This window comes from Ochotona curzoniae, unplaced genomic scaffold (assembly GCF_017591425.1).
Source record: "Ochotona curzoniae isolate NIBS_2020 unplaced genomic scaffold, NIBS_Ocur_1.0 scaffold_4683, whole genome shotgun sequence".
NCBI lineage: Eukaryota > Metazoa > Chordata > Mammalia > Lagomorpha > Ochotonidae > Ochotona > Ochotona curzoniae.
This window is the reverse complement of record NW_024467121.1, coordinates 24,793,500-24,821,394: the sequence shown is the minus strand read 5'-3', so window position 1 is coordinate 24,821,394 and position 27,895 is coordinate 24,793,500. Positions and strand designations below refer to the sequence as shown.

The following is a 27,895-nucleotide window of genomic DNA, read 5'->3' as shown; positions in this document are numbered from 1 at the left end:
AAATTGAAAGGTTCAGCCGTGAGGCGCTGGACGGCTACCGGGTTCCCGGCGTCGTTTGCCGCGGCCCCAGGGAGCGAGGGGCGTCGGAGGCGGGCTTGGGAACCCCGGTGCCGCCGCCGTCTGCGCGGAGCCTGACGCGTGGGTCTAGCGGCGCGTCCTCCATCCCCCGTGTCCCTTTCCCGGGACAAAGGATTCCCCAGGTAGGGAAGGGCCGACGCCGCGCGCCGCCGAGCGCTGCGCCCGAGGGAGGGTGCCGTGGTGGGTGCCGAGGGACTGCCGGGTCTAGGTGGGGAGGACGGGGATCCCGGCTGCTCGCCCTCTGCGCAGGTCCGCAGCGCTGGGGGGACCTCGGCCGGTCCGCGTCCACACCGGCGGCCTGCAGGTGCAGCGGGGACGCGAACGCGGCGCCCTCTCCAGCGCGCACCACCGGTGGTCACGTCGGTCCCTCCCGTTGTGCAGGCCCCCGGGAGTGTGAGATCGGGATCGGGACGCAGGAAGAAGGAGCTCAAGTGGGCGCCGCGGGATGGTGTGCGCCTGGCCGCGCGAAGGAGGAGATGCTGGCTGCAGGGTAGCTCCAAGGCCTAGAAGACGCTCGCGCACGTGTCACTCTGTGGCTCGTCTGTGCGCTTTCCTCGAAGTGAGCCGAGCCTGCCTTTAGAGACCTATCCGTCGGAGAGGTACGACACCCGTGGCTTTTCCCAAACTGCCGCCCAGTGACCCGCCTGGGTAATATTCCAAGCCCCCTGTCCGGACTCCTCCCTCGAGGTTGTTGGGAGTGGGGCTGAGAAAAATGAAATTGAGGAACAGCAGGGTAAGGCTCAGCTGACTCTACTTTCTAGCTTTGTCTTCCCAGTGGATTTTTTGTTGGGGGGGATTGCTCGGAGGACGTGAGCACCGCTGCCCAGTGCTCATTGCTGGCCTCTGCTTGTCATGCTGTGTCCAGGCAGCAGGTGTTCCCCGCTTCTCTGGGGGGCTTGCAGATAATCTGATGGTCGTGCCCGTAGGCACCACTGCCATTTGTCGCGTATCTTGCTTGCACCCTGAAAGGACAGATGTTTCTTCTCTTCATTCATTTTTCTTTTTCAGCTGTAAAGCCAACCTTCTTAGAAAGTTGGTGATTTTTCCCTCTCATATGAATATACATTGGTCTTTCCAATCCCTTTGTTGGAACCAATGTGATGCCAGAGCACACAGAGTGAATTTTGTTAATGCTTTTTGGAAGAGAGGAGAGATTCACACTTTAAAAAAATTTTTTTTAAAGATTTATTTATTTTTATTACAAAGTCAAACATACAGAGAAGAGGAGACACAAAGAGGAAGATTTTCCGTCTGATGATTCACTCCCCAAGTGACCACAATGGCCGGTGCTGCGCCGATCTGAAGCCAGGATCCAGGAATCTCTTTTCCAGATCTCCCACACAGGTGCAGGGTCCCAATGCTCTGGGCCATCCTCGACTGCTTTCCACAAACAGGGAGCTGGATGAGAAGTGGAGCTGCCGGGATTAGAACCGGTGCCCGTATGGGATCCCAGCACGTTCAAGGCGAGGACTTTAGCCGCTAGGCCACACCGCTGGGCCCAAAAAAAAATTTAATCGCTGTGTACCTCATGTAGTGTTTGGAGCTTGGAGCCTGTGTCGTGATTCTAAATACAAAAGTTCTTTACAACAGTAAATGACAAGTGACCTCACGTATAGTACTGGTGGTTGGTGTAAATTGTAGACCATGGAAATCAGTGTCGGTGAGGAGTCCATTGAAAATATTAAAGAACAGCGACTCTCAAATACCTAAATAACATGAATTCTTATTTTGTATTCCAATCCTCTTTTCCTAAAACTTCCGGTATGTATATTTTGCTCTAAAGACTGCTTTTTCCCATTTCTGCCTTCCTGTCATGTAGTTGATTCAGCACCATGGGGATTCAAGGATTGCTACAGTTCATCAAAGAAGCTTCTGAACCCATCCATGTGAGGAAATATAAAGGGCAGGCTGTAGCTGTGGATACGTACTGCTGGCTTCACAAAGGGGCCATTGCTTGTGCTGATAAACTAGCCAAGGGGGAACCCACCGATAGGTGAGTTTGGGCCTTGATTCTTTGGCAATTAAGAAGTAGTATCACATTGCCCGTAAAAGATACATGGTGGGATTTAGAGCCAGGTACAAACTAGTTTCTGCTTATAGGGAATTCATTTTCTTAGAGAAAAGAAAGAAATGCTTTTCAAGTGTGACTTGAAAAGAGGCAAAGCTTTTAAAATGCATTTTCTTTTTGTTCCTCGTAGGTATGTGGGATTTTGTATGAAATTTGTGAATATGTTATTATCTCATGGAATCAAACCTGTTCTTGTTTTTGATGGATGCACTTTACCTTCTAAAAAGGAAGTAGAAAGATCTAGAAGAGAGTAAGTTGATTTTCTACCTAATCTAACTTAATTGTGCAAAATGTTACATGCTGCATCATACCAGTTTCTACAAATTTTAATTGTTAAGGTTTGTTTTATAACCTAATACACGAGTAGCTTTTCTTAAATGTCCCATGTGCTTAAGTCATTTTCTCACTTTCAGCTGCTGCGTTTTCTTTTGTCATAGATTGCTGGGGAAAGTCTGATGACAGTCTGTGTGTGGGATGGCAGGTGCATGTACGCATTATGAATCCTTTTCCTTGGACGCCTAAAGGATCTGACTCTTTATTCCTAAGAACCTAGATTATACTTTACAATAATATCAAGCTTTTTCTGTCTTAGGAAAAGTTTTTAATTATAGCGTTAATAGAGTTTGTTGAGTCAGTGTCTTAAACTTTGTTTTGTTTTTTAATACACATTGCTCTTTCTTTGTAGACGACGACAAGCCAATCTCCTTAAGGGAAAGCAGCTTCTTCGTGAGGGCAAAGTCTCGGAAGCCCGAGAATGTTTTGCCCGTTCCATCAATATCACACACGCTATGGCCCACAAAGTGATTAAAGTAAGTGAAATGAAATGCAAGGTGTCCGTTTAATGATGGATCGTGTTATTAAGGAGAGAACAGGAATCTCAAGGAAGGAGCATGCATCTAGGCCTGATCTCAAGTAAAGGGCAGACACTGGGGAGAAAGGAAACATTCTAAGAAGAGACTCACAGTTTCCAAGGGAGAAAGCCTAAGCAGTAACTGAAGTTCTCCCTTTGGATGCGAGTGGCTTCTGTACACAGACTTCCGTGGCTTGTTCTCTGGAGCTTGCAGTCTCACCCTGCTGCGGTGTAGCATTTCCTGCTTCCCGACTCCCTCAGGAATTCTAGACTCCTGCTCTTCTGGCTGAAAGGCTGTCCTTGCCATGAGTGTCAGTGTGCCTACATTCTCAACCCTCACTTTCCCGTTTTTTTACCCTGTGTTCAAGCTGTAGTAATGGCTCCGTGATAAAGCTGAGACAGCTTTTTCCTGCTTATGGTCCTGCCATCCACTTAGTTCCTGCAAATTCATTTTGTGGCTGTTAATTGTATGGGTATTTCTTTATTTTTTCTGTGTGGGACCATGTGAAAAGCAAGGCTAGGATGCTGGAGAGGTTGTGAAGTATCAGGTAAATCCAATGCTGGCTGTGATTACAAGGAGCAGCAGCCTGTGGTTTGCATGTGAAAGTGGAGGGAAAACTTGCTGGAGTCATAGCGCTACAAAGGAAGAGAGGAAGACACCTGCTGGGCAAGAAAAAGCACAGCAAGTTGCACGTTGAAACTACAGTTAATAGTAGCAGGAACATGAGAACTTCGCCATTTCTTTTCAGCTTCCTCAGGCATTGGAAACTATGGCCCACTATCTGGAATACGAAAATTTCTCTTTCCCAGCTTTTGAAACAGGCTATCATGGAGACTGCTTTTCTATGGCAAAATTATTTTTTTAAAAGATTTATTTTTATTTTTATTGGAAAGGCGGATATACAGAGAGGAAGATCTTTAGTTCGAGGATTCACTCCCCAAGTGAGCGCAATGGCCGATGCCATGCCGATCCGAAGCCAGGAGCCTCTTCTGTGTCTCCCACACAGGTGCAGGGTCCCAACGCCTTGGGCCGTCCTCGACTGCTTTCCCGGGCCACAGGCAGGGAGCTGGATGGGAAACGGGGCTGCCGGGATTAGAACCGGCGCCCATATGGAATCCCGGGCGTGCAAGGCGAGGACCTTAACCACTTGTGCCACTGCGCCGGGCCCGGCAAAATTATTTTTAAAAATATTTTCCCACAGTGGGTTGGTTCAGAAGTGATTAGGATGTATAATATAACCAGTATAGTTTCAGGTAAGACATTTGTAGCCAGACAGGACAAACCCATTAATTTTATAAGGAAAATAGACAAATACAGTGATTCCTTGTATTCTTTTGAAACATAATCATTCTTAAAATAGATGCTTTCTGTAATTTGAAATAATTGTGTAGTTTACACTTCTCCATCTGAATGTGTATTTCTTCAAATTCATGAATTGGTGTTTTAAAACATTTGTTAGTAGCCATGGGATTCATTCAATACATATAAAGATACTTCAAAATTCTTATGGAAAATGAGATCAACAGATAAGTTTCAGTATCCAAATCTTGGAATTCATGTGATTTTTTTTTTTTCCTAATATACATTATCTTTGAACTTTTTGAGGTACCCTCTTACTAGAACTGAAACTAGAAAAACTCTACTTCTAAGGAAATGATTTCTGAAAATAATATTGGTCTGTGCGTGTTGAGGTTAATAAAAGGCGTTTGAAAGGGGAAGTTGCTGAGCTCAGTGTTTGCTATGACCCTTGCTTGCAGGCTGCTCGGTCGCAGGGAGTGGACTGCCTCGTGGCTCCTTACGAGGCTGATGCGCAGTTGGCCTATCTTAACAAAGCTGGAATTGTACAAGCTATCATCACGGAGGATTCTGATCTCCTGGCTTTTGGCTGTAAAAAGGTACTTATCTGCAACTATGTTATACTGATTGATGGAGGTAGTGTAAAGCATGAACCTAAAGGTTTTCCTGTACAGGAAGAAGTATTTAAAATTAAAAGAACACCAATTTTTGTCATATTAATGATTTATTATTCTATTATAATTATATCCTACAATATAATATATTCAAGTATTATATGTCATATATGTATATGTGCTATGTGTTTTGTGTGATATACAACATGTGTATTATATAATTATGTGATGATTGTGTTATGAATTATATGTGAATATAGTATGTTTGTATTCTAGTTGTGTTATACTTTTATGTGTGATATGTAAAATATATGGCATGTGATTTATATTATTATAAATGTGGCATTTTATTTAAAATGTTTGGCATTTGTGTAATCTGGGCACTTTTTCAGAGCAGCCCTTAAGGTTGGAATGTGCCACTGTTTTATCTGAATTCTTTCCTGGGATGTAGACTAGTAACGGTGACATGCTTTATATTTTTCTAGTAAGCTAATTTCTGTACTAAGGGCATGCTATGGAGCTATTTAGAATTGCATAAAGCTTTCTAATGGATAGTCTTGTGATACTAAGGGTGGAAATTAAAGATACAGTTCCATAGATGACTACTGGATTTATAATAGGATAATGCTGGGCAACAGTAAATGAGGGATTATGGGCAACTGTTACTCTTTTGCAATTTATTTTCCCAGCTTTTTGCAATAACTAAATAAACACTATTTTAATGATAAGAAAAAAAAGTTACTTTAGAATGTAAAAGTACAAGATAAATTTTAAAATGCCTTTTTGAATCACATTATTTGATTGTCATTACAACCCTATAATACAGATAGGAAAGAGAGAGGTGCACATAGGGATTTATAATAGCTCAGCTGAATTATGGCTATATGTGTAGATTCAGTCTTTTTTTATGATTTTTTTTTTTTTTTGAAAGGTAAACTTACAGAGAGAAAGAGGGAGACAGAGATCTTCTGTCTACTGATTCACTCCTCACATGGCTGCACTGGCCAGGGCTGTGCCAGGTCAAAGCCAGGAGCCTACAGCTTCTTCCTGGTCTCTCACATAGGTAGAGGGGCCTAGCCACTTGGACCATCCATGTCCGCTGCTTTCCAAGGTGATGAATCAGAGGTGGAATTCCAAGATGAATCAGTGGTGGAACTGCTGGGTCTTGAACCTGCTACACCACAGTGCTGGCACCCACGTTTAATAATTCTTAACCTGCTTTCCTGTCTCTGTGTTACAGTGAAGACATATTTCTTACAAGTATTACAGTAGATCAGATAATGACAAATAGCATTTACTTTTCCAGGCATTAATGACTTTCTTCCCTTTGAAGGTGATTTTAAAAATGGACCAGTTTGGAAATGGACTAGAAATTGATCAGGCTCGCCTGGGAATGTGTAGACAGCTTGGGGATGTATTCACAGAAGAGAAGTTCCGTTACATGTGTATTCTTTCTGGCTGTGACTATCTCTCCTCACTACGTGGGATTGGCTTAGCAAAGGCATGCAAAGTATTAAGACTAGCCAATAATCCTGACATTGTAAAGGTAAGAGTGATTTCCTGGGTGTCTGATTCAATTTTTATACCATCCCTTCAATAATAAAATATATATTAATGTTAAATATTCTTTTATGCTGGTAGCCTATATTATGTTACTGAATGACTAAAACTGACTGTACATTGCGGAAGTAACACTCATTGAAAGAGCCATATTTCCAGCAGGAATAGTAATTTTTAAAATGATTGCTATGGAGAAATGTGGAAGCAAAACATTCTAGGGTAGAATTAACATGAAACTCATAATCTTTTGATTCTATCCATTACTCATAGTGATGATTCTCAGACGTTTTGATCTAGGATCCCTTTACACTCTAGAAAGTTCTTTGTGACTATAATTGGTATGTGTGTGGATTATAACTTGATATTTACCAAATTAGTGATTTCTAAAAGTTATGAAAGAACTGGATTTCCCCCCCCCCCAAAAAAATACTGTGAGAGAATCGTTTGTGCAAATCTCTTTAACATGGCTTGGTAAAAACAGCTTAATTCTCTGATCTACTTCCTCATTCAGTTTTGTCCAGTGCCAGGTGTCATGCACCCTGGGGTAAACCAAGATACCCTCAGGGCTCTTGATGGTGCCATATAGTGGAAAGGTCTACAGATTGGCAGATAGTGGCTCAACTAGGGCTAGAGCCATGTGCTCCAATCAACCTGTGACTGTATCTGTGAGTTTGGTATATTATGTTTAAGAGCCTATCTGTCTAACAAAAGCTGGACGGTCAGCGTAATTTTTAAAATATAATCTAAGAATATTTAGGTTCTCTAATCCTTAGACTTCATGTATTATTTATTTTTTTGTGAAAGAGCCCGAATAATATGTGTTAAAGTTACATCTAGGAATATAATCTTGATGGACAATTGAATTATTGGTCCTTTGGAGTAACAGTAGAAAAAAATAAAAAATTATGAGGCTTAAAATTTTAAGTGAGATGTCAAGGTTGTGTTTCCTCGTGGAGATTTTGTGTGTCTATGTGTATGTGAAATCAGTTTATGTTCAGTCCTACTGTAAACTGTGTTCTTAGGATATTGTATTCCCTATTCTCCGGTTGCAGATAAAATATTTTTGTATTTGTTTTAGGTTATCAAGAAAATCGGACATTATCTCAAGATGAATATAACAGTACCAGAGGGTTACGTTGAAGGATTTATCAGGGCCAACAATACGTTCCTTTATCAGCTAGTTTTTGATCCCATCAAAAGGAAGCTCATCCCTCTGAATGCCTATGAAGATGATGTTGATCCTAAGACACTAAGCTATGCTGGACAGTATCCTTTTTTGATCCAGAACTTTTGAGTTTGGGGTTTCTTTTCATTGTTATGGCTTCTTTTCATTGTTAAGACTTTCAGTTAAAAAGGTTACAAAATGGTTTTTGTTGTCTTCATAGTAAAATTCATACTTTATTAATTCTGAGTACCTTGTTAATGAAATATGAAACAGTGTTTTCTAGATAAGCCTGAAGCTCAGTATGCCACGCCAACCTAGTTACTTAGGCTAACTTCACTGGGTAACTCACTTTCAGTTCTTGAGAGACCTATGACAGGCCAACTTGATTTAACTGATAGGACCCTTCTGGGCACATGACTTCACTAAGAAATGATGCCTTGTTGTATCTGCTGGCCACACACCCTCTGGTTGGAAGTAGGACTTTCCCACTCCTTTGAAAGAGAGGTGGGGAAAACAGGATGTGGAGGCTTGCTTTCAGAGCATGGGCAGGTCCCTAGGGGACAAAAAGAACCTGGCAAATTGCATATGATTGCAGCAGTTGATGCAGAAAGTAGTAAAAGGACCCGTTTGGGTTGTAAACCTAAAGGTCTGTTGTTGATAAAGGTATTTTTCCTTAATACTTACTAACCTAGATATGTTGATGATGCCATAGCTCTTCAGATAGCACTTGGAAATAAGGATATAAATACTTTGGAGCAGATTGATGACTACAGTCCAGATACTGCCAAGGTAACGTTGGGATGACTGCTATACAACAGCACACCTTACTTGTGCTTCAGGAACTGTGGTTAAATGCAAATCACAGATTAAATGATTAAATGTTTAACTTACTAAACATCCTTTAAATATCTCTATATCCAGGTACAGTGCAGAGTGTGCATTGGAAATAACTTGATCCTGGATAGGTTATCACTGTTAGAGTATAGATATATTGCTTTTTTTCCAATTAATGAACAATACAGAAATATTCAGATTGCATTAAAGTATTTGGTACTTTTTTTTTCTCATATCATCTGGCATTTCATTTTGTTGATGGCCCAAACTTAAAAATACTCCCTCTGGAAGTAAAAGCTATTTTCTCACTCATGGGACCTTCCTTTGCTGTCTCTTACCTTTTCTTGATCATATAAATCCCATTAAATTGTCCCTCAAGTTCTCTTTTTTTTGTGTTTCTGCTTATACGCTGTTCTTTCTGTTCCTATTTATTCCTTCCCTAAGTTCTTAGGACTGCAGTGATTCTCTGTGTAAATACACAGGGAATTCCCATATCTCCATCTTTATCCTCCCTGTTTGCTCAGTTTCTCATGTGTGCACTACCCACATAGTTCTCCATGTCTCTTAGATATATGTACAAATCATTTCCTGTGATCTCAAATATATTCAGAAGTAAAATTCAAACTTTATTGTTTTTCAGCTTTCATGAATAACATTTTTCTTTTTTTTACTACTTTATAGCAGTATGTGTATTTCATTTATTTTCCAATTCTTCCAGGTAGAATGTGGTCTTCATACAGGCAGGATTTTGTGATCCTTAGTGCTATTGTATTTAGCACACTTATTACATTACCTCTTTCATTGTCTTAGACAAAAAAGGAAATAAACCATGGCTTTCTTTTCAACTGCTATCTATCTTTTCATTGTATTTCTAACTGATATTTCCCTTAGCTTTTGTTCTAAATCCAAATTTTTTTGAAGATTTATTTGTATTGGAAGGGCAGATCAGATTTACAGAGACAGAAAGATCTTTTGTGCACTGGTTCGCTTCCCAAGCGGCTGCAATAACCGTGGGTGAGCTGATCCAAAGTCAGGAACCAGGAACTTCTTCCGAGCCTCGCACATGGGGGCAGGCTCCCAATGCCCTCTACTGTTCTCCCAGGCCACAAGCATGGAGCTAGATGGGAGGCAGAGCAGCTGGGACACAAACCAGCATCCAAATGGGATCCCAGCACATGCAAGGGGAGATGTAGCCACAAGGCCATTGTGCCAGATCCTAAATCCAAATCTTTGTACCGTTGCTCAGTTATTCAATCCTTCACTAAGCATTTTAGTACTGCAAACAGCATAGTTGTATTAGCTAAGGTTCTGGAATATAAAGTAAAATAATATCCTTTCCTTTAGGGCTCCTAGCTGAGGAAGGAGATGTACTTAATAGAAGTGTGATAAGTACTGGAGTAAAGATGGGTTCTAGTATCCATAGATTCAAATAAAATGTCTTCAACTTTGCTTCACAATGCTTCATAACAATAATAGCAGACAATTCTTACATATTTACCGTGTTTCAAGAATTCTAGAAATATCACACTTAGTAACTCATTCCTTCTTTAGCAAGCTTCTGAAATCAGAACTATTAATCTCTTCAAGGATGAGGAAAAAGGAAGCTTAGGTAACTTCTCAACATTACACATTTAGTAAATGAGGTATTGATCTTGCCAAACCAAGCTCTCTACTCTAAAAAAAAATGATAGGGCTCAATTTGCGGCATTAATAGGAATTTCCAAAATGGGGGAGCTAAGCTGAAGAAAATCACATGTGAGGAACATGTTAAATAGTTAAAATTGTTATAGCTAGAGTAAGAACTTAGTCCTACATGCTTACTATTGCAAGGACCCAGACCTCTGAGAAAGAATAAGTGAGCCTCAACACGATAACCACCAACAAGCAGGTGACCACTGGAACACTGCGTTGCTCTCAGCTGGAATACGGCTAACCTACTAGGAGCACACATCTATCCTCACACTAAGAGGAAGTTTTATGTTCATCAACTCAATTTATGTAGATCCTATACTTAACGTTCCAAGCATAATAGTCAGGACCCACAAGGAGCTCCTTCAATTAGTTAAAGCTAAATCGCAGTCAGTTTTATTGATGGACTGCTTTAAAGGTCCCTTTTTAAAAATTGCTTCCCTTTTTAAAAAAAAAAAAATCACTTATTTTTATTGAAAAGGCAGATTTACAGGGAGGAGATGGCAAAGAGAGAGTTTTTCCTTCTGCTGGTTCACTCTCCCCAAGTGGCCAGAACAGCTGCAGCTAGGGCGATCTAGAGCCCAGGAGGGTCCCAAGGCTTTGGCCATCCTCTGCTGCTTTCCCAGGCCACAAGCAGAGTGCTAGACAGGAAGATTAAAAAGAAAGAAGATGCTTCAAAGAGAGACTATTAAAAGATTACAGCCAACAAACAGAATCTTCCTGGCCTGGCATAATGGCTCAGTGGCTAGTATCACATATTCTCGGTAGCTCATTTTCTTCCAAAATGTTCTATAATTGTGAATGATTTACATTACCATGTTGATTGCTTAGGAATACTATTCGACATCAAGCCCTTCCTCTCAGAAAGTGTCATGAAAGACTCAAGGTAGACAAGTTGCTTTCTACCTCTGCGTATTGTCTAGTAAAAATAACAGGTGTGGGTCCAATAATAGTCATTATTTTCTGGCATAAATTGTTTTGTTTTGGTTTGAACTCAGCTGATCTAGAGGTGAATTAAATGATGACTTTAAAAACAGTTTTGTCAGAGTGGTCTTAAAAGGTACTTAAAATACCCTTCAGAGGCATATTGCTAATTATTAATAAAGCAGTTGATAGTGTGTATTGAAATAATACTTGAGTTTTAGAGTGTTTTTTTATGGTCATGATTTCTCAGTTACAGTCTCATTCCCTGAATTATTCACCTTAGGAAGATCAACATTTTGTTTCTTAGAAATAACTTTAACAGGTCTCTTGACTCACATTAAAATTCTTTCATCTGATATATTCCTCCAGATGATTGCAAAAGATAAATAGAGGCCATGGTAAATTCACAAGGTAAACCTCAACAAGGTCTCCACCATGGCTGGCAGGGACCCTAGTACCTGGGCCATATGCAGCTGTTTTCCCAGGAGCATTAGCAGGAAGCTGAATTGGAGCCAGAGTTGACAGGACTTGAACCCACATTCTTTTTAACAGGATAGCAGCATCACAAACAGAGGTTGAACTTACTGTGCCAGAATGCCAGACCCTGTGTTTACTTGCAGTTTTTGTTGCTACAAAGGGATATTAATTATTTCTCTTCTTCAAATGACCTTTTTCCTTTTATTTTTCAGCCAGCTCAAGCAAGAAGTCATAGTTGGGATGACAAAGCATGTCAGAAGACATCTAATGTTAATAGCATTTGGCATAGGAATTACTGCTCTAAAATTGAGTCAGAAATTATTTCAGATGTTACACGACTGAAAGAAAAACCAAGTACTGTGGGCATTGAGCAAGTGGTTAGTACCAAAGGACTGAATCTTCCAAGGAAGTTATCCATTGTGAAAAGACAAAGAAGTGGTATGTGTTTCTGTTTTGTGAAACAGAACTGAGTGTTCAGAAGCTTTATAGATGTCTCTTATGTTTAGACCTGTGCTCCGTCTTGGGTAGCTTTCTCATTTGCTGTGAGGTAAAGATCTTAGTTCCTTACCTTAGAGCAGTCTAATTCCTGTGTTACCATTTGTAGGAAAGTTTCCCTTGCCCCCGTAGTTGTCTTGGCACGTGGGTTAAGAGTCACTTAACTGTGCATGCTTAGGTCTTTTTCAGAGCACTGTCATTCTACTCAGTTGTTCCCTACTGATGTTTACATCTAACATATTCTTGATTTCAATAACTGCAAATCTTGAAGTCAGTTATAATAAGTCACCTAAGTTGGTTCTTCTTTTTGAAAAATTGTTTCGATGAATTTATGTTCCTCATATTTCCAAATTTTTTAAATAGGTTGTCAGTTTCTTTTGAAAAACAAAACCTGTTGGCTTGATCTACAGATCAATTTGAGGAAGGCTAACATCTTAATATAATTGGTTTTTTTGATACATTTAAGTTTTCAGTGAAAAGTGCTTTATAAGTTTGTTGCATGCATATTATCAAAACCTTATAATTCGTACTTCTGATGTTGGTTTTTCTTTTCTTTTTTTAAGATTTATTTCTTATTATTTGAAAGGGCAGGGTTACAGAGAAAGGAAAGGTGTCTTCCATCTGCTGATTCATCCTTCAAATGGTCATGCTATCCAGAGCTAACTCAAAGCTTCTCGGTGCTATTTCTATGATCTCATATCTTAATAATTTGTGTTCTTACTAAAAGTGCATTTGATATGTAATAGTCTTTCTGAGTCCTCACTAGGCAGTGAGGATCAGAGCAAAAACAGAAATTTTGACTACATGTCAATTATACTTTAAAAGTTAACACATAGGTGATGTATATATAATAATCATGTATTTACATGTCAAATCAAAGAGCCCTAAGATTTTTTCTTAAGATTTATTAATTTTTATTGGAAAGTCAGATATGCAGAGAGGAGGAGAGAGAGAAGATGATCTTCCGTCTGATGATTCACTCCCCAAGTGAGCGCAACAGCTGGAGCTGTGCCAATCCAAAGCCAGGAGCCAGGAGCTCTTCCGGGTCTCCCACCTGGATACAGGGTCCCAATTCCCTGGGCCGTCCTCGACTGCTTTCCCAGGCCACAAGCAGGGAGCTGGATGAGAAGCAGGCTGCTGGCATTAGAACCGGCGACCATATGGGATCCTGGAATGTGCAAGGCGAGGACTTTAACCACTATGCTATTACGCCTGGCCCAGAACCCTAAGATATTTTTACATTCAAAACTAGACCTCTTGGTAAAGCCGGCAGGAGGATTGTGGGCACCCTGCTGGACAGCCACTCCCACTGGAGAGTGTGAGTGGGATGGGGCAGACCAGACCAGGCAGGGCTACAACACCTGTGGGCCTCATCTGAGCTAGATCAGGGGAAAGCCAGGCAGGGCTGACTGTTCCAACTGTTGCAAGCATGAATTAGAGAGGGTGAGGGTTAGTTGCGCTTTACCACAGCATCAGCTGGCAGAAGCTAGCAATGGGGGCTAAATCTGTCAAGTTAAACTCCAGAACCACCTGTAGAGTGCAGAATCTGGGAGTGGGAGAGGCCTAGTAGGGAAATAGTGGGCACCTCCCTCTTGGGTTACCACTCCCACAGGAGAGCATGAAAAATAGGACTGGGGCAAGGGTGGCTAGACAGAGACACTCGCCAGTATGTGTGTGGGCTGGAGAGTAGGGCTGGTTGGGTTGAACTAGACCTCTATGCCCATTGACATGTACAAGAGCTAAATGGGGTGTTGGACAAACTGAACAAGTATGCGGTACATACTGGCAAGCATGGGAATCGGGGTAGGAGCAGCCTGGTGGGGGTTTTGGGGAATCACCCTGACTAAGCTGCAACTCCCACTGGTTTGCAAGAGAGCTGAGTATGAAGTGGGCAGGATCGGCCTGGACTGCAACAACCAGTGTTTCATGTGGAAGACAGGGCTGGGAACAGAACTGACCCAGCAGATGCAAACACCAGCATAGGCATGAGCTGATTGGGGCAATGGACTGTGCCAGATGCTGTATAGGCAAGCACACACAAGAATCTGGTCTGGGATCACCTCAGATGAAGTTTCTTTGGAGATCCCTCCAATTGAACTGCTGATCTCAGAACCCCAACCATGAAGAGGCTGTGTCAGCCAGTGGATTCAAAAGAGGTTTCATTGTACTTGGAACAACAAGGTTGGCAGTAATTCAGAACTGTTGAACTATCAAAACTGTTTGAGCTGGACCCTCGCAGCGTGCCCCACATCGGGGAGCTAGGATGGTTGGGAGGCTGGGTGGGGCTTCTCCCTTTGTTTCTGCCCTTACCCCAGACTCAGGGAAAAAAAAATGATATTTGGGTGGAAAAAAACTAGACCCCTTAGTATACTGATTATTTCACCATACAAAATAGATTATGATCTTGTTTTAATTACTGTAACTTTACACAAAATTGCATAAATAGTTGACATTAAATATTAGCTAATCGTGTAAAACATAGCTGCAGTAGTTTTTTGTTTTGTATTTCTTTTTGCAAGGCATCATGAATAAAAATAAGACGTATCCTTAGGACACTGGGATATTGACTTTGAAGTTAAGAACAAATCTAACCACAAATGAAACGAAGATTTACAGTGATCTTTTTTTTTTTAATTTGGCAGAGCTGTCAGAAGATGATCTATTGAGTCAATATTCTTTTTCATTTACAAAGAAGACTAAAAAAAATAGCTGTGAAGGCAATGAATCAACAAACTCTTCTGAAATGCTTATGCCTGACCTGGCAGATGGAAGTATTAGCCAAAAAAGCTTAAGTACCCCACCTAGTAAAAGAAACAAGTTTGCAACATTTTTGCAGAGAAAACATGAAGAAAGTGGTGCAGTTGTGGTTCCAGGGACCAGAAGCAGGTATGGTTCTATCTACAGAATATTTTCTATTACATGCTCTGTTGATAGCATACTTTGCTGTGAATCTAAAGGACATAGGTATAGGACCTGCTGCCATCTGATTATAGTTTAATTACATTTTACCTTAGTTCCAACCTGAATGCATTGCTGTTCCCTTCGACTTTTAGTTCTTCAGTAATTTCTCAGTGTACAGATTTCAAATAAAGGAGACTGCCTACTGCTGATACACTTTGCACTACAGAAATTCCCATTATTTTGCTCACTGTCCAGTAGGGGAAAGGTTGCACAAGCAAAATCTCTCAAGTAAAGTATGGTTCATATGGTGATTGAGACATGTAAGCTCAATGAAGTCATTGGAGGAAACTTTTGCTAGAGCTGCAGTTGGAAACATTTAGAAGGGACAAGTGGTTAATGTCACTTTTGAAGTTTCAGTGGCCAGCAGGAAGAAGTGGAAGGCAGCAGTTATTTTGCAATAGAATCAAAGAGCCTGAGCACACGTAGGGAAAGCCTGAGGCAAGATGCAAGTTGGTGAGAAAAACAGGAGGCCTCTTTATGGCTTGTGGGCCAAAGTCCTTCAGTATTCTTTAGATTGGAAGCATGTAGAGGGCCCAAAACAGTCGCTTCTCTGCCTTTTGGCTAAGATCAAGTGTTGAGGGCCTAAATCAGAAGGATGATTTCATTTCTGTTCCACAGAAACTGCCATGAGCATTCTGTGAAAATAAATATATTGCAAAAGATCAGTTAGGGCATCTATTTATCACCTTGGGCTTGAGTTAATACTTACTAAGAAGGTAAATTCTCTCCTAAGTTTCGTACTTATCTGATCTTATGCCTCAGGATTTTCTTTGTAAGTCTAAAACCTTGAATAAATTCTCTTCAGTAGTGATACTTAAATAAAATAAAATTTTTAAAAAATGATGATGCTGGGCCCGGCGCGGTGGCGCAAGTGGTTAAAAGGTCCTCGCCTTGCACGCCCGGGATCCCATGTGGGCGCCGGTTCTAATCCCGGCAGCCCCGCTTCCCTTCCAGCTCCCTGCCTGTGGCCTGGGAAAGCAGTCGAGGACAGCCCAAAGCTTTGGGACCCTGCACCCGCGTGGGAGACCCGGAAGAGGCTCCTGGCTTTGGATTGGCATAGTATCGGCCCGTTGCGCTCACTTGGGGAGTGAATCATTGGACGGAAGATCTTCCTCTCTGTCTCTCCTCTCTGTATATCCGCCTTTCCAATGAAAAAATAATAAAAATAAATCTTTTAAAAAAAAAAATGATGATGCTGCTGTTCAATTTTATTGGAAAATTTTTAAGGAATCTTTTTAAAGTTGCTACACTAACTAAGTAATACCTGTTTAGGAATATAGGAGATCTGATTAGGAATATAGATCAGATCTTGGTAGTAGTAGCAAATATTCAAACGAGAACTTTGAAGGTCGAAGTAGAGAAGGGTTCCATGAAAGGAGCAGTTGAACATGGATTAGGGTTAGCACTGTACACAAGCTATTCCAAGGTCCCTGATTTGTGGCCAGAAAGAAAACTGAGATAAATTTCTAATTTATCCTTTTTTGCTAACTACAAAATATGAAATGGTCCTTTCTGTTGTGTTTTTCCATTTGATTACCAGCTAGGTGTTAGCCACCATCGAAACTACTGTAGAGGATGTGGAGACATGGAAAACATGCCTTCCAAAACTTGGTCTTACAAGGAGGGGAAAAGACATCAGTACAGTGACTGAGCATCAGCAAAATATGGAAATTCTGAGTGCATGTGTGTGAAGATGACTACTTGTAGAAAGTCCTGTCTGAAAATTACACAGATCAATTTCTAAATGTGTGAATGCTGCTATGACTAGAATTTAAACTTTATAAATAAAATTGAAGATGTGTATTGCCTTTGTTTATGAAATTGTGTGTGAGGCTTTGTCTTCAGGGAAACTAGAACATTAATCCACTTCAAATCTAGGCAGCTTTGTAAGTAGACTAAAATAATTATCCATCATTTCTGTTGCTTTGTCCATTAGGTTTTTTTGTAGTTCTCTGGATTCTGCTGATTGCGTGTCAAAGAAAGAAAGCAACCAGAATCTCTGTGAGAGTGTCAGCGGAAAGGAGAGCACTCCCCAGGGGTCTGCGTGTCTGAACCCAGGAGGCCAGGAGGCGGACGCGGGGAGCTCAGGTGATGGAACTGTGCCTGCTGAGAAAGAGTCTCCTCAGCCTTCGGAGGCCGACACATTCACAAGGACCATTTCACCACCCACTTTGGGGACACTCAGGAGTTGTTTTAGTTGGTCTGGAAGCCTTGGAGAGTTTTCAAGCAGTCCAAACCCGACTCCTGGCTCGTTGCTGCAGCGGTTCCGAAGAAGGAGTGGTTCCCCCACTCCTCAGCCTGAGAGCAGTAAGTCATGTGATGCAGCTCAGCTGAAGGCTAACGAGTCACGTGATGGAGTCCATCGTTTGCCTCAGGAAGATTGCTCTGTCCGGACTCAGGAAAGCATGCAGTTGTCACCACACAGTTTAAATACCTCAAAGCTTTCACAGCCTTCCAGTACAGATTCTGATTCAGAGGTAAGTCAAATCTTAAAGACTTTGTTTTCAAATTTGTATATAGAGGAAAAGGTGTTCAAATGATAATCTGTAAAGTGAAAATTTAACATAAAGGTACTATTTAAGTCATCAGCATAATCTAGAATTCAGTTAGTGTTTGAGACTTCCCAAAGAAATGGTCCTATTGTGATAGTGTTGCTCTTAAATTTTAATACTTAGGAAATGTTTTGTTTGCCCTGATTATTCTTGCTAAATTTTCACTTTTAACAAAATGAGAATGATACAAGTAATTTTACATTTTTTAAAATTTTTAATTCCCAACTATTACTTCCTTACATGATTCTTTTTAAACTTTTTTATGATACAATAAAATATCTTTTATTTTGACATGAGTTACAAATACCTGCTCACTAGATTCATTGGCAGCTATCGTGAAGACAAAATAGTTTTTTTTTTAATCTAAAATATCTTAAATTTACTGACGTAACCTATGTCACTTTGTCTTTACCTATTGTGATTACCAATTGTAAGGATAGTTGTGACCTTGGTAATACTTGATGTAATTTTGATGTGTAATAAACCTGAATACTGAACTTCTGCTAAATCAAATATCAAAATGAAGATATTTTATATTTCCAAGGGAACCTCTGCAATTGGATTCAAAGGAAAAAAAGGCCAGATTAAAATTTGGAAATTGAGTCCTGCACATGGCTCAATTGGCTAATCCTCTGTTTTCAAGGGCCAGGATCCCTCCTGGGCAACAGCTTGTGTCCTGGCTGCTCCACTTCCATCCAGCTCCCTGCCTGTGGTCTGGGATAGAAGTGAACCAGCGGATGGAAGATCTTTATTTCTCCTCTCTCTGCAGAACAGCTTTTCAAATTAAAAATAAATTCTAAAAAAGTGGAAATAAATTAAATATTTTCAGCAGTGTTTAACAGAGAAGCCTCACAGCCCACAGGCTGTGTGGCCCGTTCATGACCAAGTTTTCCACACACTCTTCTGAGCCACCCATTGTTTATACTTCTCAGTTGCCAAAATATGAGCTTCCCCACCCAACAACTGAACACAGCACACATACTAAATTAGGAACCATCATTGACTTACATCTTTTGCTACAAGATGTATAAGCTTATTTCAGAAAAGGCAAATTCTCATCTCTCAAAGAATTGGATGCCAACAGTTAACTAAAAAGCCATTTAGTCATTTTTAATTCAAGAAATGCTTCAGAAAGACAGCATACCATTGGGCTTTCTTTTGTCTTGGTTTCTTCAGATTCCGAGTGAAGTGTCAGAACCGTCTGATAATGTTTTACTGTATAAGGGAACAACTGTTAGCCCTATTGGAATTGAGATAATCTTAGGCTCACACTCATGACCTTTAGCGTAAGTTGATTTATTATAAGATGTCATTACCTCTTAGAAAGAATGGCAGTGCCTTCATGAGGTATTGTATAAATTAATGGAGTCTCTTTTTCACTACTATTTTTAAGCATATATACTTTGTAGGATTCCAAAATAAATATAAAGTCTTCTGAGTTTTCTCTTTATTATCTTTAATTGGATTTTAACTTTTAACATAATGAGGATAGGAGTATGGAGTATGAGAGAACTGTCCACCATGGGAAAGTATTACATAGTGGGAATTGGTGACAGAGAATAGGGCTTCAAGCTGTTGCTGAGGGCAGATGTGTGCACGCCGTGCAGTACTCTTTCACTGTTTGAAAGTAAATGCTGTGGGTCTTCATTGCTGAGACGTTAGAATCAGTTAGAAGGGAGAAACAGCTACAACACTGTGGCACATTTTACAGCTACTAATGTATGTGAACTATCAGCTTGAGATAAGGAATAATATTGCAGTAGGAGAGTCTTGTTTCCTCTTAGTCAACATTTTGACAGGCTCCAGAAAGGGTTCATAAATTCTGCAATTTATGAGCCTTTAAACAAATTATTTCTCATACTAAAACATCTATGGTTTCTCAAGTGAAAATACTCATTTCCTATGATTTATTGTATTCTGAGTTTTTTTATCTTTCTTTTACAAATGCGCTTTATTTACACTGATTTTATTTCTACTTATTTGCATTTTGTTGAATATTGCTTAGTTATAAAAATCCAATATTAAGCATTTTTTTTATCTGGGGGATCCAGGAATCTGATTGCAATATTAAATCACCACTTGATAATCAAGATAATCGAAACTCCCAGCTACGTTTAACTCATTTTCCCAAAAAAAACACACTACTAAAAAATAAGGTAAAGCATTTGTTTTGAAATTAAATTAAAGATGTAGTCTATGTGTACTACTAGCAAAAAGTCTACTTATATCGTACTAACTGGGTGCATGCATTACAAATTAAAATCATAGTAATTTCTACAAAAGGCATTTTTAGAGGGTTTTTGATTTTGGTTTTGGTTTTTGTTTTTGTTTTTGTTTTGCATGTTGAATAGTTTGAAATTAACTAAAGGCAGAGTCTTGAAATGTATTTCTGTTTTAGGCTCCTGGGCTCTATAAATCCAACTCTGTGGATTCCCTCTCTGCCACCAAGATCAAAGCTCTGGTGCCTGCCAGGGCCAGCGGGCTGAGCAAGAAGCCAGCCAGCGCCCAGAAGAGAAAGCATCCTAACGCGGAGAACTCTCCAGGACTGCAGATCAAAATCAATGAGCTCTGGAAGAATTTTGGATTTAAAAAGTGAGTTGTTTTGTTATTTATTTTCAAACAGAATAAGATTTTACCCCATAATTTCTATCCCTTTCCCTCTCAACTCTTCTTAGTTTCATATGAATCAGTTTGTTTCTCTAACTATTAAAAGATTATTTTCCCTGTTTCCTTCACCTAACTCTTTTAAATATTTAGTTCCTAAATATTTGTTTTAGTGACATAGTGGTAAACTGAGAAGCTCAATGTGAGCAGGGCTTTGAAGTCGCCTGCAGTAAGCGCATTACCTCTCCAAGCCTCCAGTGCCTCAGCCTCCTTTTGTTTTGTGTAGCAGGGTTGTAATGAGAATAAAGCTTTAGGTAATAGTTAGGAGGTACTGCTATGCACACTTCCTAAATTATCATATCTAAAATAGGGAGAATCGTTGTAAGTTTATATGGTGAATGTACACTATTTCTAATACATGTGGCAAGTGCAGTGTTGAGATGTTTGATTCTCTGTACAACAACAGTGTTTTAACTACATGACTCGTTTCTGTGAGGCCACGTAATTTCCCACAAAGTAACATCAATTTAAAGTTAATTTTCTTGTTGTAATTAAAGCAAATACACTGTTAAGTATTGAAAAGAGGAAGAATGATAGATTAAACCTTACGTAATGAAAATATTACCCAGTAGTTAGTAGTTGGTGCCTACTGGACAATTGTTCTTTATTTTACATTGTGTGAAGTGTAGGATTAAACCATATGGCAGCAGCAATTTAACGACAGGCTAAAGAATGCTTTGGTGAGGGCAAAATTTAGCCTGTATTTAAGATAGCTGCTTACCAAAATTCCTAGATTGGTTCGCAGCTCCTTGCAGTCTCCTGCCAGTGCAAACTTTGAGGGACAGAATTGGTGACTCAGGTAACCTCAACCCTGCCTCATTCACTGCAGGCATTTAACGAATGAGACATTGATCTTAAATGTGCTCACAGGTGCTGTGGCCTAACCAGCCTGGCATGACCTTCCCCCATTCTTGGCATTTGCTAGCACATGCTGTGGTCTGGTCTGGCCCAGCCTACTTCCAACAGGTGCTGGCACCTAACCTGGCATGGCCCTCACCCTGTCCTGGCACTCAGGTGTGCCAGTGCAGCTACCCCTGTCTCAGCCAACCCCAGCCCCAGCTATTGTGCTCCTCAGCACGAGCTGCAGCCCGTAAGGGAAGTTCCCCAACATGCTGGCAGATGCTGTGGCTCTGCCTGGTACTGTCCACTCCCATTCCTGGCCTTTGTAAGTACTGGTGTGTGCTGCAGCCTGGTCACCTCCCAGCCGCAGCAGCTGAGTCGGTGAATTACATAGTGTAGCCCGGCTTGGCCTGTCACTAACCCCAACTCTAGCAGTCCTACAGGGGCAAGCCCATAAGTTCCTTATAGAATCTGCCTCTAGATTCAGTGCTGTCATGTTCTGGTTGCAGGCCAGCCTGACTTGGCCCACCCCTTCCCCAACACTCATGGACAAGTAACACAACCCATTATGCCCCTAAACCCCAGCTTTTGCATGCACTGGTCAGCAATGCTATTTAGCCCAGCCCAGGTCTCCCACAGGAGCCGGCAACTTGACCTGACCAGGTGTGCGCTCCATTATCCCTGCTCTAAACCACCTCTTCTCAGCTCCCTTGTCTACTTGTGAGAGCAGTGATCCAATCCATGGAAGCTCCTGAAGTCATTCCTCAGTTGTCAAACATGCCTTTGGAGGCCCCCACTCCAACATGTCCCCAGATCCCCTACTTCACAAGAGATAGAAATATTGTTCTATCTTGATTGTTCGTTCTTTTGGCTGGGCCTGGCGTGGTAGCATAGAGGCTAAAGTCCTTGCCTTGCATGCTCCAGGATCCCATATGGGCACCTTTTCTAATCCCAGCAGCTCCACTTCCCATCTAGCTCCCTGCTTGTGGCCCGGGAAAGCAGTCGAGGACGGCCCAAAGCCTTAGGACCCTGTACCAGCATGAGATCCTGGAAGAGGCTCCTGGCTCCTAGCTTCGGATCAGCTCAGCTCCAGACAGCACAATTACTTGGGGAATGAATTAGCAGACAGAAGACCTATCTCTGTTTCTCCTCTCTTTATATCTGACTTTCCAATAAAAATAAATCTTTAAACATAAGTTTTATGGCTATAGAAGCTTCTTATGGTGAAAAATGAAAAAATACGATAGAAGAGCTAAAAGATAGTGCTTGGGCCCAGTGCAATAGCCTAATGTAGCAAGTGCCAGGATCCCAAATAGTTGCCGGTTCATATCCGAGCAGCTCCACTTTCCATCCAGCTCCTTGCCTGTGGTCTAGGAAAGCTGTAGTGAATGGCCCCAAGTGAAGCTCCTGGCTCCTGGCTTCAGTTTGACTCAGTTCCGGCCATTGTGGCCATGCGAGGAGGGAACCAACAAACAAAAGATCTGTGTCTCCTTCTCTCTGAATATCTGCCTTTCCAATAAAAATAAATAAATCTCTTTAAAAAAGAAGTGCTTAACCAGTTTTTCTACATCAATTCTTACCTGGATTTGAGGCTGGCACTAAGGAGTCAAGAATTTAAAATCTCTTTATTGGAATGACTTTCCCTTAGTTAATGAAATATATGTAGTAATAGCTTACCAACCTGTATTCAAAGGTAATTTTGGAAATAGCACAAGAGATTAAGAAGCAAAAGCCAAAACCGTAGAGAGGGCACTAGCAGGCTGGATGTGCTATATCATGAGTTGTTGGAGTGTTCACAAGACATTACTCTCTTCATGTGTCTCTCCTCTGTCCAAATTATCTTTTCTGTAATGGTCAGTACCCTGGAAGTACCTAATTTATTTTATTATATTTTATTTTACAGAGATTCTGAAAAGCTTCCTTCTTGTAAGAAGCCCTTGTCTCCAGTCAAAGATAACATTCAGCTAACTCCAGAAACGGAAGAGGAAATATTTAACAAACCTGAGTGTGCTCATGTTCAGAGAGCAATATTCTAATAAATGCGGACTGCCAGGAGGCTGTTGCTTGCAAGAGAATCTTACCAATTTTAAGTCCTTATTTTGGATAAGGCAATTATCAGTTTGAGTGATTTGTTTTTAAATCTGTGCCATTTCAAAAATAGCATACATTTTGTATATTAACAGTATGATTTTGTTTTACTTAGCTTTTTATATTTTTAGAAGAAGCTATATAGAACAATTCTTAGTTTTTTTGGAAGTTTTAATTTAATTGAGTAGCTGCCCTGGGGCTTATCAAAGTCTGGCAATTTCTGTAATGTCTAATACAAGTATAGTAAATGGAAGGTTACATTCCTGTGATTATCTTTTCCTAGACTAAATCCTGTATTTCTCCAGGATTTGTATTTTTCCACTTACCTTTCGAATCTGCCGTTTGAGGTTAAATTAAAAATAAAACTATTGGGGTGACAAAGGTAGTTGAAAGGTTTAAAGATCAAACAGATCAGTATGCCAACATCCTTGAAGAAAATGATTGGATTATAGATTGGCATGCAGGGCCATGTTTTTCAGCTGCATGTGAAAGAAACTACATTTACCACAAATAATTGTCTTGAGTATATGTATTTGCTTATTTTTTTTATTTATTTGAAAAGCAGGGAAAGAGAAGGAGATAGACTTAAAATAACCTCATTCTTTCCTAATGCCTTTTTTGAAATAGAAAAGTTCCTTAACATGTTTCAGTACTTTAGACTAATACAGTAAATGCTATGGAAGATGTTAAAGCTGCAGGGTCTGCCATATATACACTCTGCAGTAAATGGACAGGTACCTGGAAGGTAACCAGCTACCAAAGTGAATATCTGAAGGGCAGGAAGTAGAGGGATTGTAAAAATGCTACATACAGAAAAAGGACCCAGAATATTCTCATTTTTAAATGAAGAATAGTAGAAGACTATTATGGGAAAGTTATTGGAATAGAACTAAAAACCATGAAGTTTGAAAGACACAATCTGGAAAAGAACAAATTCAAATACAGAGGAAAAGAGATCTGTCCACTGGTTCGCTCCCCAAGTGGCCACAATGGCCAGAGCTGAGCCAATCAGGAGGCAGGGGCTTCAACCAGGTCTCCCACAGATGCAGGGTCTCAAGGCTCTGGGCTGTCTTCAACTGCTTTCCCAGGCCACAAACAGGGAGCTGGATGGGAAGGGGAGTAGCTGGGACATGAACTGGCGTTCATATGGGATCCCAGCACATGCAAGGCAAGGGTTTTGCCACTATGCTATTGTGGCCATGCCATCTCTTTGTTTACATGTTGAAATGCATCTGAACTATAACACATGACCTGAGCACTTGCCTGCCTGCCACCCATGTGGGAGACCTGCGTGAAATTCCTGATCTGCCTTCCCCTACCGGTTGCAGGCATTTAGGGAGCAAATCAGTGGGTGGAAGCTCTCTCCTTGTGTGTGTCACTCTGCCTTTCAAATAAAAAGCTGCAAGTGGGTGGAGGGGTTGGTGTGGTGGTTAATGCACCATTTGGAATGTCTGCATGCCTTATTTGAGTTCTTGGGATTGAACTGGGCTCTGCTTCTAAGTGCAGCTTCCTGCTAAATGTGTACCCTGAGAGGCAGTATGTAATGGGCCTGCTGTGTGGGAGGTCTGGATTGAGTTCTGAAGTCTTGGCTATAGCCCAGCCCCAGGTGTTGCTTGCATTTAGAGAGTGAATAAGAAAAAGATTCGGATCTTATGCCTTTCAAGTAAAACTAAGTAGAAGTGCATTCTTATTTAATATTATGTACTCAGAAGAGTTAATGTGTAAATAATACTTCAAAGGAAAAAATTACTTGGGTAGAAAGAAGATCTAAAAAATAATTACTTCATGATCAGACCTTTCCAGTTTCATCCTTGAAGGTACGGAGTAATATCTTCCCTCGAGGAGCAGAGATTTCTCTCTGACAAAATTCACTTTCAAGTATAAAGGGCACAAGACATGAGTATCCAGCATAGAAAAGTTTGGGAAATATTTTTTCCTTAGCCCTTTTGTCAGGATTATACCAGGCAGCAAGCTCCAGGTAACCAATAACTTTGACATAAACACATGGTAAGCTTTAAGCATGATAACTTCTCCAATTGAGACAGTGGCAGTTGAAATGGAAAGTATCATATGCAAAAACATTCCGTTTAGCTGGGGGTAGTTGTTATTTGAGCACTGTTGTGTCTCTAAATGGGAACTGGAGTAGGAGGGACAGGCGTGTCTTGGAGGTAGTGGGCATTCAGTTCTAGACTACTGCTATAGTGTGGATAAGGAAATTTTGATTTCCCAATACATATGAAAGTTAACACTTACACTATTTTATAGTTTACTAAGTGAACAATAGCACTGTCTTAAAATCCTCATAGTTAGGTCTTTACTAAATCATCTTGTGCTTAGTAGAGTCTTGCCTCATTGTTGATGAAGTATGGGGTAATGATTGCTGAAGGCTGGGGTTGCCATAGCAATTTTCATAAGAAAGCATGTGGCACTGGGCCTGGCACAGTAGCCTAACAAAGTCCTCCCCTTGAATGCGCCAGGATCCCATATGGGCACTGGTTCTAATTGTGGCAGCCCTGCTTCCCATCCAGCTCTCTGCTTGTGGCCTGGGAAAGTAGTCAAGGATGGCCCAAAGCCTTGGGATCCTGCACCCATATGGGAGACCCAGAAGAGGTTCCTGGCTTCCTGGCTTTGGGTTGGATCAGCTCCAGTCATTGCAGCTGCTTGGGGAGTTCGCCAGCAGATGGAGGCTCTTCCTCTCTGTTTCTCCTCTCTGTATGTTTAACTTTCCAATAATAATAATAGTTTGCCGGACCTCCTTTTTGGAAGATTTCTCTGTAGCATATGATGTTTAATGGCTTTTTGCTGTCTTACAAGTTGGAGTCACTTTGAAAGTCTGCCACCGCTTTAACAACTGTAGTTAGTTTTCTAAATCCTTTGGCATCATTTTAACAGTGTTTACCAGGAGTTGACTCAAACTCAAAAAGACCGTTTCTTTGCTCATGCATAAAAAGGAGTTCCTCATTGATTAAAGATCTAACCTGAAACTGCATTGTCAGTCAGATCTTCAAGCTCCACTTCCTATTCTGTCTGGCTGTTTCTGTCACATCTGTAATGATTTCCCTCACTGAACTCTTGAACACCTCAAAGTCATCCGTGAGAATGGGTCAGTTTCTTCCAGATTCCCGTTAATGTTGGCATCATCACCTTCTGTAGATCGGGAGTGCTGATGACAGCTAGAGTAGCGATTCCTTTCCAGGTTTTCAGTTTGCCCAGATCTATTGAAGAAATCCTTCACTGACTGCTGTAGCCTAACAAAATGTATCTCTCCTTGATCCCTGCATGCAAAATAGAATGTTGTGTCAGGCAGGAAAATATGACAGCTCTTAGGTGTATTGTCAAGGAACGATAGTTTCGGGTGTTAGCTTGGCTGCTGCAGCCATTTGGGGAATGAACCAGCAGATAAAAAATGTTTCCCTCTCTATGTAAATCTGCCTTTAAAAATGAAAAACAAGAAGATCCTAATTTTAAAATTATTATTTGAAAGTCAGTTATAGAGAATAGAAGAGAGAGATCTTCCATTTACCGGTTTACTCCCCAGACGGCACGAGAGTCGTTTACTGGGATTCAAATCTGTGCCCATATAAGATAGTGCTATCACAGGCAGTGATTTTACCTGTTGCAGTTGTAATCTGAGCAGATCTCCTCAGTGGGCTTAAATATTAAGTAAAAATGATAGAAATAGATAAACTTTCATCTTGGCTTTGTTTCATTTGTGAAATGCAAGTCTTTGGAAATTGAGTTTTTAAGGACTTTATGATTTTCAAAATAGTAGCTGAGTAGTAGCGTCAACTTGAAGTTACTGTCTTTGTTGGCCCCTGTGCTTTGAAGCTTTAAGTTAAAGCATTGCCTTTTCTTAAGATTTATTTTGGGCCCGGTGGCATGGCCTAGCGGCTAAAGTCCTCACCTTCAATGCCCCGGGATCTCATATGGGCGCCGATTCTAGTCCCGGCAGCTCCACTTCCCATCCAGCTCCCTGCTTGTGGCCTGAGAAAGCAGTCGAGGATGGCCCAAAGCCTTGGGACTCTGAACCCATGTGGGAGACCCTGAAGAGGATTTGGGCTCATGGCTTCGGATCGGCATAGCATCGGCCTTTGCGCTCTCTTGGGGAGTGAATCATCAAACGGAAGATCTTCCTCTGTTTCTCCTCTCTGTATAGCTGACTTCCCAAAAAATAAATAAAATCTAAAAAAAAAAAAAAAGATTTATTTTATTTTAATTGGAAAGCCAGGTATACAGAGAGGAGGAGAGACAGAGAGGAAGATCTTCCATCTGTTGATTCTTCAAGTGGCCACAACAGCTGGAGCTGAGCTGATCAGGAGCTAGGTGCCTCTTGTGGATCTTCCACGAGAGTGCAAGGTCCCAAGGCCCGAAGAGCCATCCTTGACTGCTTTCCCAGGTCACAAGCAGGGAGCTGGAAGGGAAGCGGGACCACCAGGATTAGAACTGGCACCCATATGGGATCCAGGTGCGTGCAAGGCGAGGACTTTAGCTGCTAGGTTACCACGCTGGGCCTGTTCTCTTTTGTAAGCTAGGGTCTTTAGTATGGGTAATGCAAATGTAGTACAGTAACTTTCCTCACCTGTTATAGTAGAAAAAGGTCCTTAGCTTGGTGGCCATGATTGCTTTCAATTATTTATCTAATATTTCCAATATTCTACTCTCTGTAACTGAGTTATTTCTACATCTGGACCTGTATTTCATGTCTTGACAGTGTTTGCTTTTTTCCCTTTCTCTTTTCA

At 41.0% G+C, this 27,895-nt stretch overlaps 1 protein-coding gene across 2 annotated transcripts; it reads left to right on the top strand.

Annotated features, from left to right (window-relative positions):
• Positions 1-47: 47 nt before the first annotated feature.
• On the top strand, positions 48-23,343 carry EXO1 (exonuclease 1). Of its 2 annotated transcripts, XM_040967913.1 has the most exons (15): positions 48-200; positions 460-677; positions 1,898-2,071; positions 2,277-2,396; positions 2,832-2,955; positions 4,755-4,892; positions 6,241-6,453; positions 7,546-7,733; positions 8,325-8,421; positions 11,769-11,994; positions 14,694-14,937; positions 16,949-17,489; positions 19,616-19,720; positions 19,963-20,156; positions 22,972-23,343. In XM_040967913.1, exons 3-15 carry the CDS (start codon positions 1,911-1,913, stop codon positions 23,102-23,104), a joined length of 2,484 nt encoding a protein of 827 aa, XP_040823847.1. In that variant the 5' UTR covers positions 48-200; positions 460-677; positions 1,898-1,910; the 3' UTR covers positions 23,105-23,343. The 2 variants fall into 2 exon arrangements, with proteins under 2 accessions (XP_040823847.1, XP_040823848.1); XM_040967914.1 differs by lacking the exons at positions 48-200; positions 460-677 and having other exon boundaries at positions 1,840-2,071.
• Positions 23,344-27,895: the final 4,552 nt, after the last annotated feature.